General features: G+C 29.6%; 1 protein-coding gene across 2 annotated transcripts in view; it reads left to right on the plus strand.

Moving 5' to 3' along the window:
* LOC107454452 (cell adhesion molecule Dscam1) overlaps positions 1-17,419 on the plus strand; it is a 104,179-nt gene that overhangs the window by 53,588 nt on the left and 33,172 nt on the right. For both annotated transcript variants that reach the window (XM_071184207.1, XM_043048813.2), the window contains exons 6-9: positions 298-567; positions 3,612-4,022; positions 10,244-10,405; positions 14,013-14,303. In XM_071184207.1, coding sequence (XP_071040308.1) covers positions 298-567; positions 3,612-4,022; positions 10,244-10,405; positions 14,013-14,303 — 1,134 coding nt within the window. The remainder of the gene's footprint in view (positions 1-297; positions 568-3,611; positions 4,023-10,243; positions 10,406-14,012; positions 14,304-17,419) is intronic.

Raw genomic sequence — 17,419 nt, forward strand, 5'->3', positions numbered from 1 at the left:
TTAGTTCTATCAAAAAGTCCTTTACGAAGGCTTGTTTTTTTTATATGCTTGAATTCCCTTGTCTTCTGGGTTGAGTTCAGAATCACAAGGCTCACTGAGTTAATATTGATAATCGTAAATTCAGAATTGGGTCGGCTGTTCAACCTCGGTTAGAACATAAAATATTCGTGTAAGAAAAGAAACAGATTCGTGAATATTGTTTAGAACCATTACCAACTTTGTGTTTCATGAAGGAAATGAAGTGTATTCAGTAATCTATTTCTAGAAACATTTACGGAATTGTTTTTGTATTTACAGAACCATTAAGAGTTAACATATTCCCGAAAGAGTTGCAACTTGATGTTGGAAAGAGTGGACTCTTCAACTGCTCAGTTGAGGGTCAACCAATCGGGAGTGTTGTTTGGAAAAAGGATGCCAGATTTATAGCCACCGACTCACGTGTTTTGTTTCCGTCCCCGACCACTCTCCAACTCATACAGGCCAGAAGGCAAGACTCGGGAATGTATCAGTGCTTCGTTTACCGAGATTACTATTCGTCTCAGGCATCTGCGAGGCTCGTCATAGGAGGTAAATGTACTTTTATAGAGGTGATACTGTAACTGTATGCAATTCGACATTTTATAGAATGCCTAGTCATTGTATAGAATGTCTGAAATCGTCCGGAAACATTTGAAATGATTGCTAGCTTAAGCATTTTACACGGAAAAAAAATTATTTTATTGAATGGTATTAACATTTCTGGTTTTACCACTTTTACCAAATTTTATAACACATTATAGGACCATATTTTATCGTTAATTTCACCTAAATCACTACCAATATTCTTCCGTAAAAATTACTGAAATTTTTAGTGTTTCTAGAAAGCCCGAAACACGGTAAATGTTACCATATCCTGGTAGCTTTCACCATACTTTTTTTTCGTGCTGTATAAAATAGCCAATAATAAACCGGCTCGACATGAAACGAGTATTGATTCCCGTATTCTCTAAGCATTCACTATAATGAAAAATAAATAGGCACATATACACAATGATTCTCATATATAATACTTTGTCTAAAGAGTTACAATCATTCCATGGAATGTCTGTTCTTTCTATACAATTATTTTCAAATTTATAAAAATTTTCGTGGTTTGTACTTCGCCAGAAAACCAGCAAGGTAAGCAGTGTGTTTGTACTTTGTAGATAAATGGGGAAATGAGGTGTAGATAACTTCTAAAAATATAAATTTTTTCGATCGGATTTCTGTTACCCAATATACACGGAAAAAGCTGTGAATACACCCCGAATATATGAAATTATCCAGGATAACTTAAAAAAACATCTTCATTTGCCTTTTTATTTTTTGTAAACTAAAACTAAACTCAGTGGCGCGACTGCCCTAGAGGGCCAAGGCCTACTGTGCCCATCTCAGTTTTCTTGACCTTGGGGTTTGGGGTGCAGGAGCAGATGTTCCGGTCAGGTGGTCAGCCGAACGCGGAACCCCAGTGTTAAGTTCCCAAGCATGCTTGGTACTCATTCATCGACCCACTGAAGGGATGAAAGGCTGAGTCAACCTTGCCCGGCCTGAGGATTGAACCAGGGACCTGTGGCACGTTCAGCCACTGGGCGTCTTTTTATTTTTTATACTTTAGATAATAATTTCCTTTCATTTAGAAAGGGAAGAAATTAAATTTTTTAACTTGGAATTTCTCTGCACTTTAATCAGCAGTTGCGCCAGAATACGATGCTAAAAGAAACTGCAAATGGTATAAAAGTTTTTAACGCCCATTCCTTTTCACCTCCTTGTTTTTTTAATGCTTATTTCAAAGAATTAATATATTTTGCAGATTTTTTTCATTTCTTTTATTCGCTATAAAAAGCTTGCAATTCTGACTTCATATCTACCATCAAGCGTTGGTCAAGTCAACTGGCTAACATAAGAGTGATCTATTTTTAGGTCATATAAACCAACTAAAAAAACCTTTTAAAGCTAATTGTGCTACATTTTTTAGCTTTCCAATACACAAAGCAAAAGAGCAAAGTTTTGGGCTTTCTAGGAACACTAAAATTTTAAGTAATTTTTACGGAAGAACATTGGTATTGATTTAGGTGAAATTAACGATAAAATACGGTCCTATAATGTGTTATAAAATTTGGTAGAAGTGGTAAAGTTTGGTACATTTAGCAAAAGAGTTCCAATACACAGCAAAAATTTCCAGATCAAATTACGGTTCAAAATACTGGCATTCAAGGTGCTGATATTTAATACCGTAAAATCTAAAATCCATTGTAAGTAGGACATGCTACAGAACAAAAAAAAAACTTTTTTTAAAATTTAATAATTTCCGTAAAACAACTGAATCACTCCAATTAAATAAATAATGCAGTAAAAATTATGATATAATATTTTGCGGTAAGAAACATTTAACAGATGGTGCACTCAAAGTGTTGGTACCACAAACCTACCTTTATTTAATCAGAAATTCTACACAGTGAACAAAACTCTGAAGATTTTCTAGAAAATATTTCGATTAAATGAAAACTGTAGTTAAATGACACTCAGAAAACAACTAAAACGCTTTCAGATTTTTAATTATTTTTATATTTTATTAAAAACCAATTTTTTGAAGGGCCAAATACCTGTGAGTTTTTTCAGGTGTGTTTACAAAATTGAGCCAAATACCTTTAGGAAACCTTTCGAATATTTTCAGTGTGGTTGGATCAACACCATTAAGACTAGTTTTCACTTTCAAGCAAAATAAGCCGTAAAAATTTATAAGACTTTTCTTCTAAAGAAGACTAGGAAACCATCTTCTGCCAATAAATCAGCTGAACTTCTTTTGAAAAATATGGGCTATAAATAATCCTGATGTTTACAAAAAGAAATTTAACAGTTTAAAACAAGAAGCTGTTGAATATTAAGCAATCGGTTCAATAAGGACATTCTTGCAAGGAGAGAAAAATTCCGGTAAAATTACCATACTGTATGGTAATGACATTTCTGGTAAAAAAAAAACATAATTCTGGTAATAAAAACCAAAATATACCGTATTTAAACTATTGATTTGATAACTTATGTTAGAAGTATACCGGAAAATCCTGATTTTCAAAATTATAATTGATAATATCACATATTTTGTAAGAAAATATAAAACTGAAATATAAATAAAATAGAATAAATGATTTCTTCGGCATGCTGCAAGGTATCATGATAAAATTATCATATTTTACTACATTTACCAAATTCCATCACTTATAATAAAGCCATATTTTATTGTTAATTTCACCTGAACCATTTCCAAAGCGCTATGGTAAAAATTACAGAGGTTTTTAGAGTCCCCATAGAGCAAGAAATAAAACAAATTTCACCATATTTTCATACATTTGACCCTACTTTTTTCACAATGTAGTTATCGTTTCAAGGATTTTCAAAAAAGCTTGGTTAAATTTAAATTCTAACTACATTATAATGTATGATTTTTGAAATTTAAGGAGTTCTTTTTTTTACTTCTTTATTTTTCACAATTAAAAATTTTAAAAAAAATTAAGAATGAATATATGCGAGTCAGATGCTCTGAACATTAACTGGTTTAGGTAAATATTTACACTGACTGTTTTTCTTTATTTCAGACCTCGCACCGCAATTCAAGCTAACGTTTCCAGAGAAAACAGTACGCCCTGGAAGTTTCGTTTCTCTCCTTTGCATATCAAACGGAAATCCCACTCCACAAGTGAAATGGACATTGGATGGACTATGGACACTGTCCTCAAGACCAGGTATCGTGGTGAGCACGTATTTGAGTACAGGTGGCGACGTTATTAGCTACGTCAATATAACGTCAGCTGATGTGACAGACAGTGGAGTGTACACGTGTACAGTTTTTAATGAAGCTGGAAGTACATCTCACTCCAGAAGACTGAATGTGTTTGGTTCTGTTTTCATCAGACCGCTGAGTAATTTAACTGCCTTAGCTGGAGGCTCATTTAGAATGTCATGTCCTTTCGGTGGTTACCCATATGATGAAATTGCATGGAAAAGAGGTAAGGTGCATTTTACACATTTTATCTACACTTAAATAAAAATAAATATTATTAAATTTATGGGCCAAAAACTATGAAATTTAAGAGGATTTTAAGCACATAAATGTTTTATGCTAGATATTAAATTATTATACAAAATGCTTATATATGAAGTAAACTCTCTCTCTGTATATATATATATATATATAACCATTGCAAACTCTTTTTGTTAGAGTGCTGCGTCATTGCTAAAGCAGTTGTTTACTTCCTGAATATGAAGGTCGTATTTGGTAAATGTAAAATAAACTAGTGGTTAAAAAAAGTAAAAACAATAAAGATGGGTTAACATATGATGTTCTTCCACAAATCCCATTCCTATTTACAAAAACTGTGATCATATCATCGATCGCAAATTAACAGGACATTAAAATAAAAAATAAAAAAACATTCTTTAACTTTGAAATGAGTAAGGACTATAGTAAATTATTATTGGTAAACTATTTTACCATAAGCTGTGAACTAAGATATTTTTTAACCCCTGAGTTACTTGGTTCTAATGTATCTTGGGCACTTAAGTGTTGGGGTTATTGTTGTCTTGCGTCTCTTGTCAATACTGACATGTCCACTTTAAAGAAGAAGGGTAAGTTTCTTCTTGTTTAGCAGTGACGCCATCTATGGACAAGAATTTGCCACACACGTACATCACAGCTGGTTTTACTGGGAGGATACATTCGCGCACCATCCATGCATTCACAGATAATAATTGTGATCTGAACTAAAGCTCTTCAATCACTGATCCGATACCCTCAGAGGTATTGATTTTTTGGACGGAAATTTGGAGAACTTTGTGACCCCGACAGATTTGACGGGTACCAATCACCATTGTCCTCGGTTAGTGGAAATCGTACCCATAACTTCTAGGACATGGGTTCAACACCCGACCAACCAGTCTATCTCAACCTAAGTATAAAAGTTGCAAGCCAAATAATAAGGAATCCTTGGATTTAAATAACAAATACAATTACATTATGAAAATAAAATAAAAAAATTTCATGTGAAAAATTCCTTTAATATTAAGGGTTAAAAAGAAAAATAATAAAATATATTTAGCTACAAATAACAATTTTGATTACATTATATAAGAAGAAAATAGTTGTATGAAAAATTCATTTAATGTTCTGCCCTATCTGTTTGATTCAAAAACTGGCACATTTTTAACGTAAGTAATTCTTATTTAAATGTTATAAATGTTATACAAAAGTTCAAATATAAAAGGATTTTAATTTTTAATAATAAATTGAATTAATTCACTCCGTTTTGATTAAAAATGCAAGTTAGTTATGAAATGAAAATAAAAATATTTTTTTAAAAGCAATTATAGATTGCTTTTTTAATTCCTCCAATGCACCGCGAATTTTCAAGTTTCCCTTTCTTAATTATTTTAGATAATAATTACGGGTGTTCATAAAAAAGGCAAAAACAATTTTACTTGAGAGTAAACGTATAGATATATTTTTTTAAAAAAAAGAGCGATATTGCTTTGTAAGTAAAATTTTATAAAAACCTTTTATCTTTTTTTTCTTCCTCATCACCATTTCTGACTGTCTCATGCATTATTTATCTAGCATATTATAGATTTGACTTTATCATAAGTAGTGAGAATTCATTTCACACATGCTGCTTCTGCTTGCATAATAAATACCTTGGGAACTAAAGTAATTTTCAACTTTTTCTATTTCAATATTTTTGTTACCTGAACATACATGGGAGTTCTGAACTTTTTAAAAGAATTTTTGATAAAAAAAATTATCATATCCATATTGGTTTTAAAATCGTACCTTATAGAAACATGCAATAGTTTTATTTTGTGTTTGGTAAAAGTGCTGTTTGAAATTGTGGGGTAAATTGTACATTTGCTGAAAAGAAAGGAAATTGTAGAAAATTGTGAAAAATTATGTAATGGTGTAAATGGATAACATATAATAAATTTGTCTACGTATACAATTTAAAAAAAACTTGAAATAAAATGAAATGAAACAAAAATGGAGCTTTAATCATTATAAATTTTTTAAGTAACGATTAAAGAACTTTTTATGTAAATAATTGGTGTAACGATAGTTTTTTTCTTCTGAAATACTTTGAAATAAAACTTGAACTTGATTTAAGGACTCATAATCTGTCCACTAGCCTGTCATCTTCAATTTTTTTTATGAAAAACTGTTATGAAAACTTGATTTGATTTATTTGAATGACTTGACATCCTTGAGAGTTTGAAGTCACTAATTTGCCGTCTTTAATTTTCAAAACAAGCAAATTTAATTTAATTTCATCAAAAATTTAAAAGGAAATTTAAATTTGCAAAAATAACTTTTATCTCTAAAACTAATTTTAAATATTTAAATGTAACATACTTACATAATTTGAAAGGGTGTATTTCAATATAGACCAAGAAAGAAGATAACAAATTTCTTATATAATACATAACTAATTACATTACAAAACTCATTTGCACATTTTTCTGTCATTAGATGACTGTGATTTTCTAGAAAAAAGTTGATTAATTCATATATCAAAATCAAAATCATCCATCAGGTACCATTTTTTAGGACATTTTTTTTTAATAAATTCGGGTAAATTTTTGATGAATCTCGCTTCCTAATTTACCTAGAGCCTCAAATTGTCGGGAAGGTATAAGCGTTTGCTGCCAAAAATGTCAATGAAGTTGTGAAAATTGACAAATTAGTGACACTGACAATGACAGTGTTCTAATTGCGTGGGTAAGTTTTTATTGGGAGTTGTCACAGAAGAAAAAACGTGGATTTTTTCGGAAAATAATTATAGATTTGTAATTTTGATAAAGGTACACGAGTAACACATATTATAATCTAAATGTTATCAATTTTATTAGTGTTGTCACTTCTTCTTAACTTCGGTACGATAAACCGTAATCCCGGTAGGCCTCAGTTCGATCTCGCTCGAACTCAGACACGAGCTGGTAGGCATTTCTCTTTCTTACATGAGGCATAACAAAAACTTTTTTATCCAAGAACAATGCTCAAATTAAATTTCTGTATGAGAAACTTACTGTCAAATCACTTCTTTTCTACGCATTGTAGGTGTCTCTAGCGCTGCCTGCTTTGCATGAATGCTTTGAAAAGCTAATTATTTGCATGCCACAACATGTTTTATCCTCCCTGCAAATTTCATGTTCGTTGTGCGTCGCCTTCCTGGTGTAGCAATTTTAATGGCCAGTAGTGAACTTTTTTAACTTCCTTTTCCGCAACGACTTAAAAAACCTGTAATATGGACTGCCATAACAGGAATTCCCGTATAATTATATAAATCGATTTGAGGATAAAAGTTTGTTTGTCTATATAAAATAAAATGTATCTCGCTTACTCACTCCTTGACACTTAAACCCATGAAAAGTCCTGCAAGAGAAATCTCAAAAACTTCGAATAAATAAAAATGTTTACTTTACAATTTCGTTTCTCAGTATAACATTTTCATATGGTAAAAAAAGTATTTTAATAAAATATTTATTAATCAATTCTAAGAAAGTTTAGCATTAATGTACTGACATTTTTAATTTATTTAAACAAATTTCATGAAAAAATATGCTATACTATTTAAGTTGTCAAGCAACTATAATTGATTTTACTTTAAAATTGGGGAGATAGGAATTACATTACGAATACAGAGATCTGGCATCTTGCGAATTAGTTCATTTTATTAGAACCAATAAACATCTTATGAATGCATTCAAAAATATTCTCCCTCCAAATTAAAGGATTCTTACTAATCTTTTGTACTAAATAAAAAAAAAATCTTCGTGTTTTGAAAAGTTTTACGTGTTTGCAAAATGTCTAAACACAATGACAGGAATAATGGACCTCACTTAAATGAGTTCCTTTTTTCAGTTTTCAAGTAAAACTTCAATTCATTCGTAAAAAAATAAATACTTCTCTATGCATAAGATTCCAAACTGATATTGGATATTCATTTTTATTAAAATATAATATTTGTGCAGTATAAACTTCAAAATATTATATTTAAATGCATGGAATACTATTCTATTCAAGCAACTGTCGTCTGAAATGTTTCATTTTATTTATTTTTTTCAAAATTGCATATATTTAAGTTTATCAAGCGAGAAAGGGTGTGTCTAGTGCATATATGGCAACGTTACTTTTAAAATGTAGCGAGTAGAAGTACAAGTATTTTTAAAAAAAGGAACGAGTAAAAAGTAAAAAGTTCTTATTTTAAAAAGTAACGAGTAAAAAGTACAAGTAAAAGTGCAAGTACTGAACGAAAAAAGTAACGATTTAAAAGTACATTTCTAGGAAACCGAAAATTCAAAGTAACCTAAAATTTTAGTGAATAATATTCTTATGTTTTTTAATGTTTTTGTAAAATTGTTGTTATTTATTTAATTATTTTTAATTTTGAAAGTTATGAACACTAATTTATTTTTAAATGCGGAATATTATAATATAATTTTATAATATAATCGTATAATATAATTTTAAAATCAAATATAATTTCAATATCAAACTTTTAATGGATTTGCATGAAGAAGAAATTTTATCTATTGATTTTAATTTTTAGTTTATCATTTTTATTTATTTAAATTACCATTGATTTAAAATTGTTTTACTCTATAGAAACGCGTTTTAAAAGCACAAACATAAACAAAGCAAACACGGGGTTTCAGATAGCTTTGTGATCTTTGAGCTAGTAAAAAATAATTGAATGTGCAGTATAAGTTGAAACAGAACAGTCTACAGTTTTATTTGTAACAATGGCTAATGCTGAAGTCATGCGAGAAAATCATTTTCCGAACATTTCTGCCTAACGGAATAATTAAAATTTGTAAACGAATTTTAGTATCAGCGGCTAAATTAATACCTTCGAGTTTTCAAGAGTTAAAATAGTAATTATAATAGCTTTCTATAACACAAATAGTTCTGAAGTTCTTAGAGATTTGACTGGGCGTTGTTTGATAAGGTCGGGCATAAACATAATTTTAGTAAAAAATGTACTAGGTAAAAATGTATTTAGTAAAAAATGTGTTAAGTCATTAATGTATTATTAGGGAGTTCAAAAAGAAAATTAAAAAACTTAATTACAAAATCCAACATTTTTTATTTACAATGTATTAAATAAATGCATAAAACTTGAAAATGAATGAAAATAACAAGCTAATTAATATTTTTATTCATTTTGCAAAATAATTGCATTTCGAAAGTGGTGTCACTGAGTCTGTTGCGAGAATTTCTCAGAACGTGCTTATCCACGCTGAATAAGCGCTCCACGGGAGGTCAAGGTATTCAAACACGAAGTTAGCTGTGAATGCATATATAGTACTAAATTTAAAAAGTAACCAAGTACAAGTAAAAGTACGTACTTTTTACTTGTACCGACGGTACAAGTAACGAAAGTAAAAGTACTGCCATATATGGTCTAGTGCTATTTTTGTTAGATTTTTAACCCGGCAAGATTTTTTTCCGCACCTAAATATTTGCTTTTGCCTACTAATGTGTATACCTTCTTTGCTAAATTTTTAACTAGGATTCCAATAACTAAAAGCAACCCCTTAAATATCTTATTATTTTAAGGAAAAAGATCATAAAAGTGCCTTTTCTTTATTCAAGAAAATTATATAAAAATGGTCAATGCGCAATATATGAATTCATTTTTTATTTTTTTTTTTAGTTTGAAATTTAAAATTCCATATATACCATGCAACTTTAACTCTATACACAATAACAAAATACATTATATTGAAAATAAATAGTTTAACTCGGAACACAAACCACGAGTATTCACATAACGTATACGTAGCTAAGATAAGAGTACGAAATACATACCACAAATACATGCAATTGGATATTGCGCTGGCGTCTTGTTTAAAATAAACTAATAATCTTCAGTAACGTAAAAATAGTCTGGCGCAACCATCTAGTGTGTAAAATAAGAGATAAAAACATTCCGGACACAAGAGATGCAACTATATGCCCGGAAATATCACTAGTACGAGAAGTAGGAGACGAAAGCTTACTCCGCGAATTTGACGAGCCCCAGAGCGAAGGGGTTAAAGGTGATAATTAAGAAGCTCCCTTTTTCTGGCTTATCAGAATGAACTTAAAATAGAAGGAAGAAAGAGAAAAAGTTACACTTTTAAAATTTTACTTTTTTGTATTTTAAGTACGCAGTTATGATGTTTCTTTATGATATTTTAGATGGAGAAGTACTGCCAACCCACCAAAGGCAACATGTGTTTCAGAATGGCACCGTATTAATAACTGACATCAAGCCAGATGAAGATGGTGGTTTGTACAGTTGTGAGATACGGAGTCCTCAAGGTGCACCAGTTTCTAGAACCTTCCGAATTTCTATTAGAAGTAAGTTCATTAATAATTTATTTTTACAATTACTGTACTCGGAAGTTGAGTCGCGATGGCTGAATGGTTAAAATAATGGTCTGTAATCGTGTAGATCTCTGTTTTGATCCCCAGGGAAGATTTTAAGATCACCCAACTTCAGTTCGCTAGTTCAAGCTGATATATCCAATATCTTAATATGAATCTATAAGAAAGATACTTATCTGTGAAATAAAAGTTTCTTATGCGCAATGTTGACCACGTTGAATACGAAGCTATAGCGCCGTAGCCTTCATAACCCCTTTTCCCATAAGGGTTTGTTGCTGAAAGGAATTTGCCGACCCGGTGAATGGTGGTCAAGGAGCTGAGCTTATATCAAAAGGGTATCGGGTTCGAATTCCATCCGATGTATGCATGTTCTTTCTTTCAACTATCTTTGCAGTATGTGCTTCTTATTGTGGGGTTAATGATAAGCTAAATATAATCAGCACAAATAAGGAACTTCTCAACAATATTTGTTTTTCATATTCAAGCACTCATTATTAACAAAATAATGAGAATTATCAATGAATAGAAAATATCAGTTATATAAATCGAGCATACACTGAGAAAACAAAGCATAGTCGACATCAGAAAGCTTGGTAATTTTTACGGAAGGGCTTTAGTAATTATTTTGGTAAAATTAACAATAAAATTCGGCATTATAATAAGTGATAAAAATCTGGAAAATATGGTAAAATCTAGTTATTTTATCATGATACCTTAGAGAAGGGCATAAAAACCATTTATTTGGATAATTTACTTTTCAGTTTTGTATTTTTTACGAAATGTGTGGTAATAAGAAATGTGATTTTGAAACCAGAACTTCCGGTAAACCGTTGCCATTAAACGGAAAAATCATCAAACAAGTAGTTTCAATTAACCAAAAATATTTTTTAATCAGAAATACCATTATTATAGTTTATTAATTTAATTATAATTTATTAATTTAATTATAGTTTATTAATTTTCAATAATAATCAAGTTCTATTTAATTAAAGAAAGCGTTTAAGTTTAAGTTAATAGTTGATAATATTTTTAACGGATGATAAAATCAATACATTTAAGATTTAATCACATGAAACCATTTTTAAAATTAATAGTTTTTTCTTCATTTATAAGAGCACAGTAGTAGCATCTAATATAATTTATAAAGACTTACTTATGAAATATCATAAAATACTAGGATTTTGAAAATCGAATAGTTTAAATTAACCAAAATTATTTTTTTTATCAGAAATGTCATTATTATGCAGTACAATAATTTTATTTTTTCTCGTTGTACTATATATTCATTCAACTCAAAATCAATAGTTGCATTTATTTTATTATAAATTAAGCGCATATTAAAAGAAGATTTAGTATGAATTAAGAATCGCCGTTTAAAATTCAAAAACATTATAAATAATTAGAAATAAATTTATAACTAAGTAATAATATTATTTCAAAATCTGTTTTGATTGCATAAACGAATAAAAAATAACACATTTTCATAGCTCCTAACGTTAGAATATATTTTCAGTAAAGTTAATTCTTATTAAAATTCCGAAAATTTCAAGCAATCATTCCCTCTGTTTTTTAATATTAGCGGCATTAAATTTAAATTAGATTAAAAGCACAAGTTAGATTACTTAACCTAAAATGCTTAAAAATGTCTTGTAGTTTGCACACAATGTTAAGTCTAAATGGCCGGATACAATTTAACATAATCGCAACCATAAGATATTTATCTTCCCCTGCCATAACAATTACAGGGTATTTAACAAGCTTTACTTAGTGGAGGGTAGCTATGTTCTTGTTAAGATAGAGAAAGTACCATTAGGAAGCTAATAAAACCCAGTAATTTACTCTGTTTCTAACTATTTCTCTAAATGTTTCCCCGTTGCAATGCATTCCCAAGTCAGGAAGGGAGAAGTTTCAAGCACACTGTTAATTACGTACAATTTAACTGTTTTAAGCCGCAATTGTAAATCCTGATCCACTATAATATAATCAGATCTTCTCTAGTTTTCCTGATTTCTGGGTACGCAGCTTTGGAACTTAATGTTATCTTAAGCTCTGTCGACTCTCTGTTTCGAATGAAAGATAAAAGCAAACTTCTATTTTAGCTATTAAAAATATTATCAGGAGAAATTGAATAAAAAGTAGTAGTTTAATTTAAGCTATTTTGTTGTAAAATTAGTTAATACATTAATCCTTTGACTACGAATTTTAAAAAAATGATCTTTTTTGTCCCGTTTATTATTCAAAAGGACAAAATAGGTATTTAGTGGACAAAATAGGTAATCCAAAATAGTATTTGGTATTTTTCTGACAAGCGGTTATCAATTTAGAGGCTGGGACATATATATGTCCCGAGCGTACTTAATGGTGGGATACATATGTCCATTAGTAATTTTTAAACATTGTTGGGACAAATGAGTCCCGTTAGTAGCCAAAGGGTCAAAGAGCACTTTTTTTTTTAAATGTGATGCCTTTTTCAGATAACAAGCAACATTACAACAAACGTTTGGATTTGTGGTTTCTTATAATTGACAAAATAAGTTTGACTGGTTAAAAATTTTACTTATGAGACAGAAATGTTGCTAATATTTTAATTTTAAATATTGGATAAAGGCACATATAAACTTTTACAAAATATATAATGTTTTGGCTTTTATTGCAAAGGCGAATTTCTTTTCCTTCTGTATGTTGAAGTTCTCAAACGGTACATTTTTTAGTGGTTATATGTAATGTTTTTAGTTTAAATCTAGATATATAAAGGCTGTTTATGCAAGCTAAAGGTGAACTTCATTACACGTAAACTAGAATAATTAAATTTAACATTCTTTCAAGCTTGCATGGTTTTGCTAATTTATAAATCTTGTCGGATTTTTATGATAAAGGTTTATGCTACACTAAAATCAACTTTACAATGCTATATGGATCGAATTCTACGGCGGTATCCAAGAAAGTATTTTCAGAATCTAATATAAGTTAGGGAATAAAACAAGAAGCTCCTTACAGAATAAGAGGAAGGACATAGCAATAAAAGTCCAAATATTCAAGTGCAATTGGATAAAAAAGAAATGACTGTAGTATATTTAAATCTTTTAATTATATACCTGGTCAATAACTTAAATGATACGTTCTACTTAATTCTCACAAAATATTTTGGTGAATAAGCACGTTGCCGTACACTTTTAATTTGATGATTGGACTGAGAATTGCTTTTCTTCTCAATTGATTATGACTGTCTTGTGAAGTGTAGCGTCCGTCATATGTTTCGAAATGAATATTAGCCCATTTTATTACAGTTTTTCCATGGAAATTCCTTTTTTATTTGCTAAATTTTGAGAGGAGTAAATAATCTGTGTTTACTTAATTCGTGAAAAATATATAAGTTCGTTCTCACAGAAACAGAGTTTTAAACTGAGTGAACTAAGTTCTGGTTTCCAGGAAAGTATAATACAAGTTTCCAAAATTTCACCTAGATGGCAGCACAAAACATAAAAGCCCTTCATATATAATTAGAAAACATTGGGTTTCGAGAACAATTCATGCTGCGCCTTACTTTTGAATAACAAAGAATTTTTTTCCTTCTCTACAGCTGGACCAAGGATATCAAATTTTTCTTTTCCGCATAATCTACATGAAGGAATGAGGACTGCAGTAACATGCATCATTATTGCTGGAGATGGCCCACTTTCGACTACGTGGTTTAAGGACAGCTCTCCCCTCGATGCAAGAGACCTTGATGCAATACTAGTGTATGCGGATGAAAATTTTGTATCCACTTTGACACTCAAGAATTTGAGCTATAGGCACAACGGAAATTACACTTGCGTAGCTCGTAACGATGTTTCAACCACCTCTCACAGCGCCATACTCACCGTAAAAGGTTTGTGTAAATTTTTATTTATATAATTTATTAAATAAATTTTATGGCAACGTGATAGAATCAGTTACATTTGTGTTTTAAGCGAACTAAAAAAGAAAAAGACAATTTAAATCCCACAATTTTATATTTTGAATTATTTTATATCGAGTAAGGAACTATGCATTAATTCAGAGGTAAGTTTCCTGTTCTCTGAAAGCACACTAAATTATGTCTAAGATGAGCGATATATAAAAGGGAATTCCATTTCATTGGAAAATTTTGAAAGTCCTGGAAAACTCTAGATGTAGAAGATTATTTTCTTTGTTTCTATAAGACGGTGTATGTCTAATACGAGGTGGAAAAATAAATAAGTTAGCAAATCAGATTTTTTTTTAATAAATTTGTTAGAAATGACTCATTAGTGTTACGGATTACTTTTCAGCTTACTAGAAAAATCACACCTGAAATAAGTTTTACGAGAAATTGCTGTAACGCTTTTTCCTGTCAACTTCATTTCCGAATTGAAGAAATAAAATTCATTTCCGAATAAAATTGCAGAAAAATAGAAAGAGGAAACAAAAACAAACATTCATTTAAGAAATTCTTCAACACTGAGTAACATTTTTGAGAATCTGAACATGGTTGCATCTACTTTACTCCAAAGTGGTTTTGCACTACTGCAAATTAAGGATGTTCCTGGTCTTGTGAAAATCTAGAGCAGCAGTTCGCAAATTGTATTCCACGGAACCCTTGAGTCCCGGGGAAAATAATTTGTTTTTAACCAGTTATGATTTTCGAAAAAAAATTATTTCAATTTATTTAATATTTATTTAACATTTCCGCAATTTTTTAGAAATTATTTAACTGAAATTCTTGTGAAAAAAAGAAATTTCAAAACAATATTTTTCTAATAACGATATAATGAATGAATTACGAAAAGGATATGCATTTATGAGAAATTCCATAAGTATCTTCTATCGAATAAAATTAATAAAATTCCCTAAACAAATCTGTTTCTTTGATAACTATTTTCATCGATTTTTTTCCCTTTCCTTTTCTGTTTTTATTTTAAAGGAAACCATATTTCATTTCATTCATTTCGGCATATGCATGCGTTAAAATCAAATTTCAGTTTATGCATGCATTAAAATCAAATTAAGCAGTAGACTAGATGCTGCTCCAGAACTTTCAATTCAACTATCTTACGTGAAACTCAATTTTATTATTACTATTGATAAAACGATATGATAAAAAAATTTAATTCGATATTCATTCACTTAATATTTTCAAAATAATTAATAACATTTTAAGATTCAAATTATTCATATTTTTAAAAGATTAAAAAAAAATTTGAAATTGAGATCATTACGTATTTTTAAAATAATTAATAAAAATTTAAAATTTAAATCTTCAACTATTTTTAAAATAATTACAATATTTTTTTCTTATATATTCACAATTTCTAAATAAATTTATTCATTAAGTCTCGGGGCTTTTGGCTAGGCCTCGGGGCTTCGCCGAAAGTAGGTAAATCATTGAGGATTTCACAGCCGAAAAAAAATGAAAAGTGCTGTTCGAGAATGTTCTTTCCACTACTTAGTGTAAAGTAGTCGCCACAACTGCCATGTTTGCTACTTAGTAACAAAAAATTTATAATTGCAGTAAGATATGATACACATAGGATTCAGTAAAGATATTTTTACTTGACAATGTAAAGTATGAATCAGAAATGTTGGTTGCATATATGCTCTTATTCTTAAAGTAGAATGAATTCGTAAATAAAACATACTCATAGCAGAGAGAATATTAAAACGAATTCGAACTAGGCTGAACAGAGCAGAAGCGGATAGAAATTAAGCAGTATTAAATTAGTTAGTATAGTTTACAGACACTTTAAAATTAAAATATAACTATCCTTATTACAGAACTGAAAAATGATGAGATACTGATGAAAGCAAATTGAAGACAGCCAAAAACATTCGCCTACTCGTTATTGATTGTAAGCAAAATTACAGACAGAATCGAAACGTGCCAAGACAGAAGTTTTCGATAGCGAAAATATTTAATGGATGGTGTAAATGAGCATGATTTCGGTGCAGACTTTTTACATTTTCGGTGTTTTGAGATTTCATACACCTTTTAAATTGTATGTGAACGTTCGATAAGGTGTTAATTTAAAAAATAGTGAGTGTTCTTTTGCGAAATTTTATGTCGTAGTTCAACAGGATGTTTGGAGAGATATTATTCTACAGTTTTTACAGTGAATAAACTTTTTACTCTATGTCAAAATTTGGCACAAAAAGAAAATAAATATATTTTACAATGTATAAATTGTTATTAAACATTTATTTTAGCAAAAAGAAAATTTATACTTATGATTTCCTAGAATCTTTTTTTTTTTTTTTTTTGGTTTTATACGTAATTTAATTATTTTAAAGTTACTAAAACCTAATCTCTTACATGTGGGTAGCAATCCAATAATGTTTAATATCCATTGACCTGAAAGTTATAGTTTTGGATTTGGAATACATAAAATTCGCTTCTATTTGGCAAATATGTACATATTTTAATGGAAACATATTATAAACGTCATATGATTAGAATTGATTAGAGCTGTATTATTTTAAATTGAATTTTTTTCGCATATTGTGCATTAGAAAAATGGCAAGGAATTTCAATCAGATCTATGAAATATTTGATTGCTTTTTACCCCATACAAATATTTATGCATATAAATATTTCAATTTGGTTTTTCTCCTTGCATATGGTATTTGATTCCATTTTATGAATGGCTGGTTGAAAAGATTGGAAATATAGAAAAGCATATTTAGACAAAAATAAAACCGAAATTATGAATTGATACTACCCCATAATATTATTTTTCATTATGGTGAATATTTTGAAACTGATTTGTATTGGAAATGAAAAACATCAAATAGAACGCATTTTACTTACAAAACGAAATTAAATTTTGTTTCGGTTATGAAACATAAAGTTGCATTCTTTTATTTTGATTAAATAGAAAAATGAAGAAAAAAAAATAGAATTTGACTTTAAATTAATATTGTTCAGATAAGGTAAACATGTTTTCATTTAAAATATATTCGAAAAGAACTGATTTATTCAATACTATTTTC

The sequence above is a fragment of the Parasteatoda tepidariorum genome, chromosome 8 (assembly GCF_043381705.1).
Source record: "Parasteatoda tepidariorum isolate YZ-2023 chromosome 8, CAS_Ptep_4.0, whole genome shotgun sequence".
In the NCBI taxonomy this organism is placed as follows: Eukaryota; Metazoa; Arthropoda; class Arachnida; order Araneae; family Theridiidae; genus Parasteatoda; species Parasteatoda tepidariorum.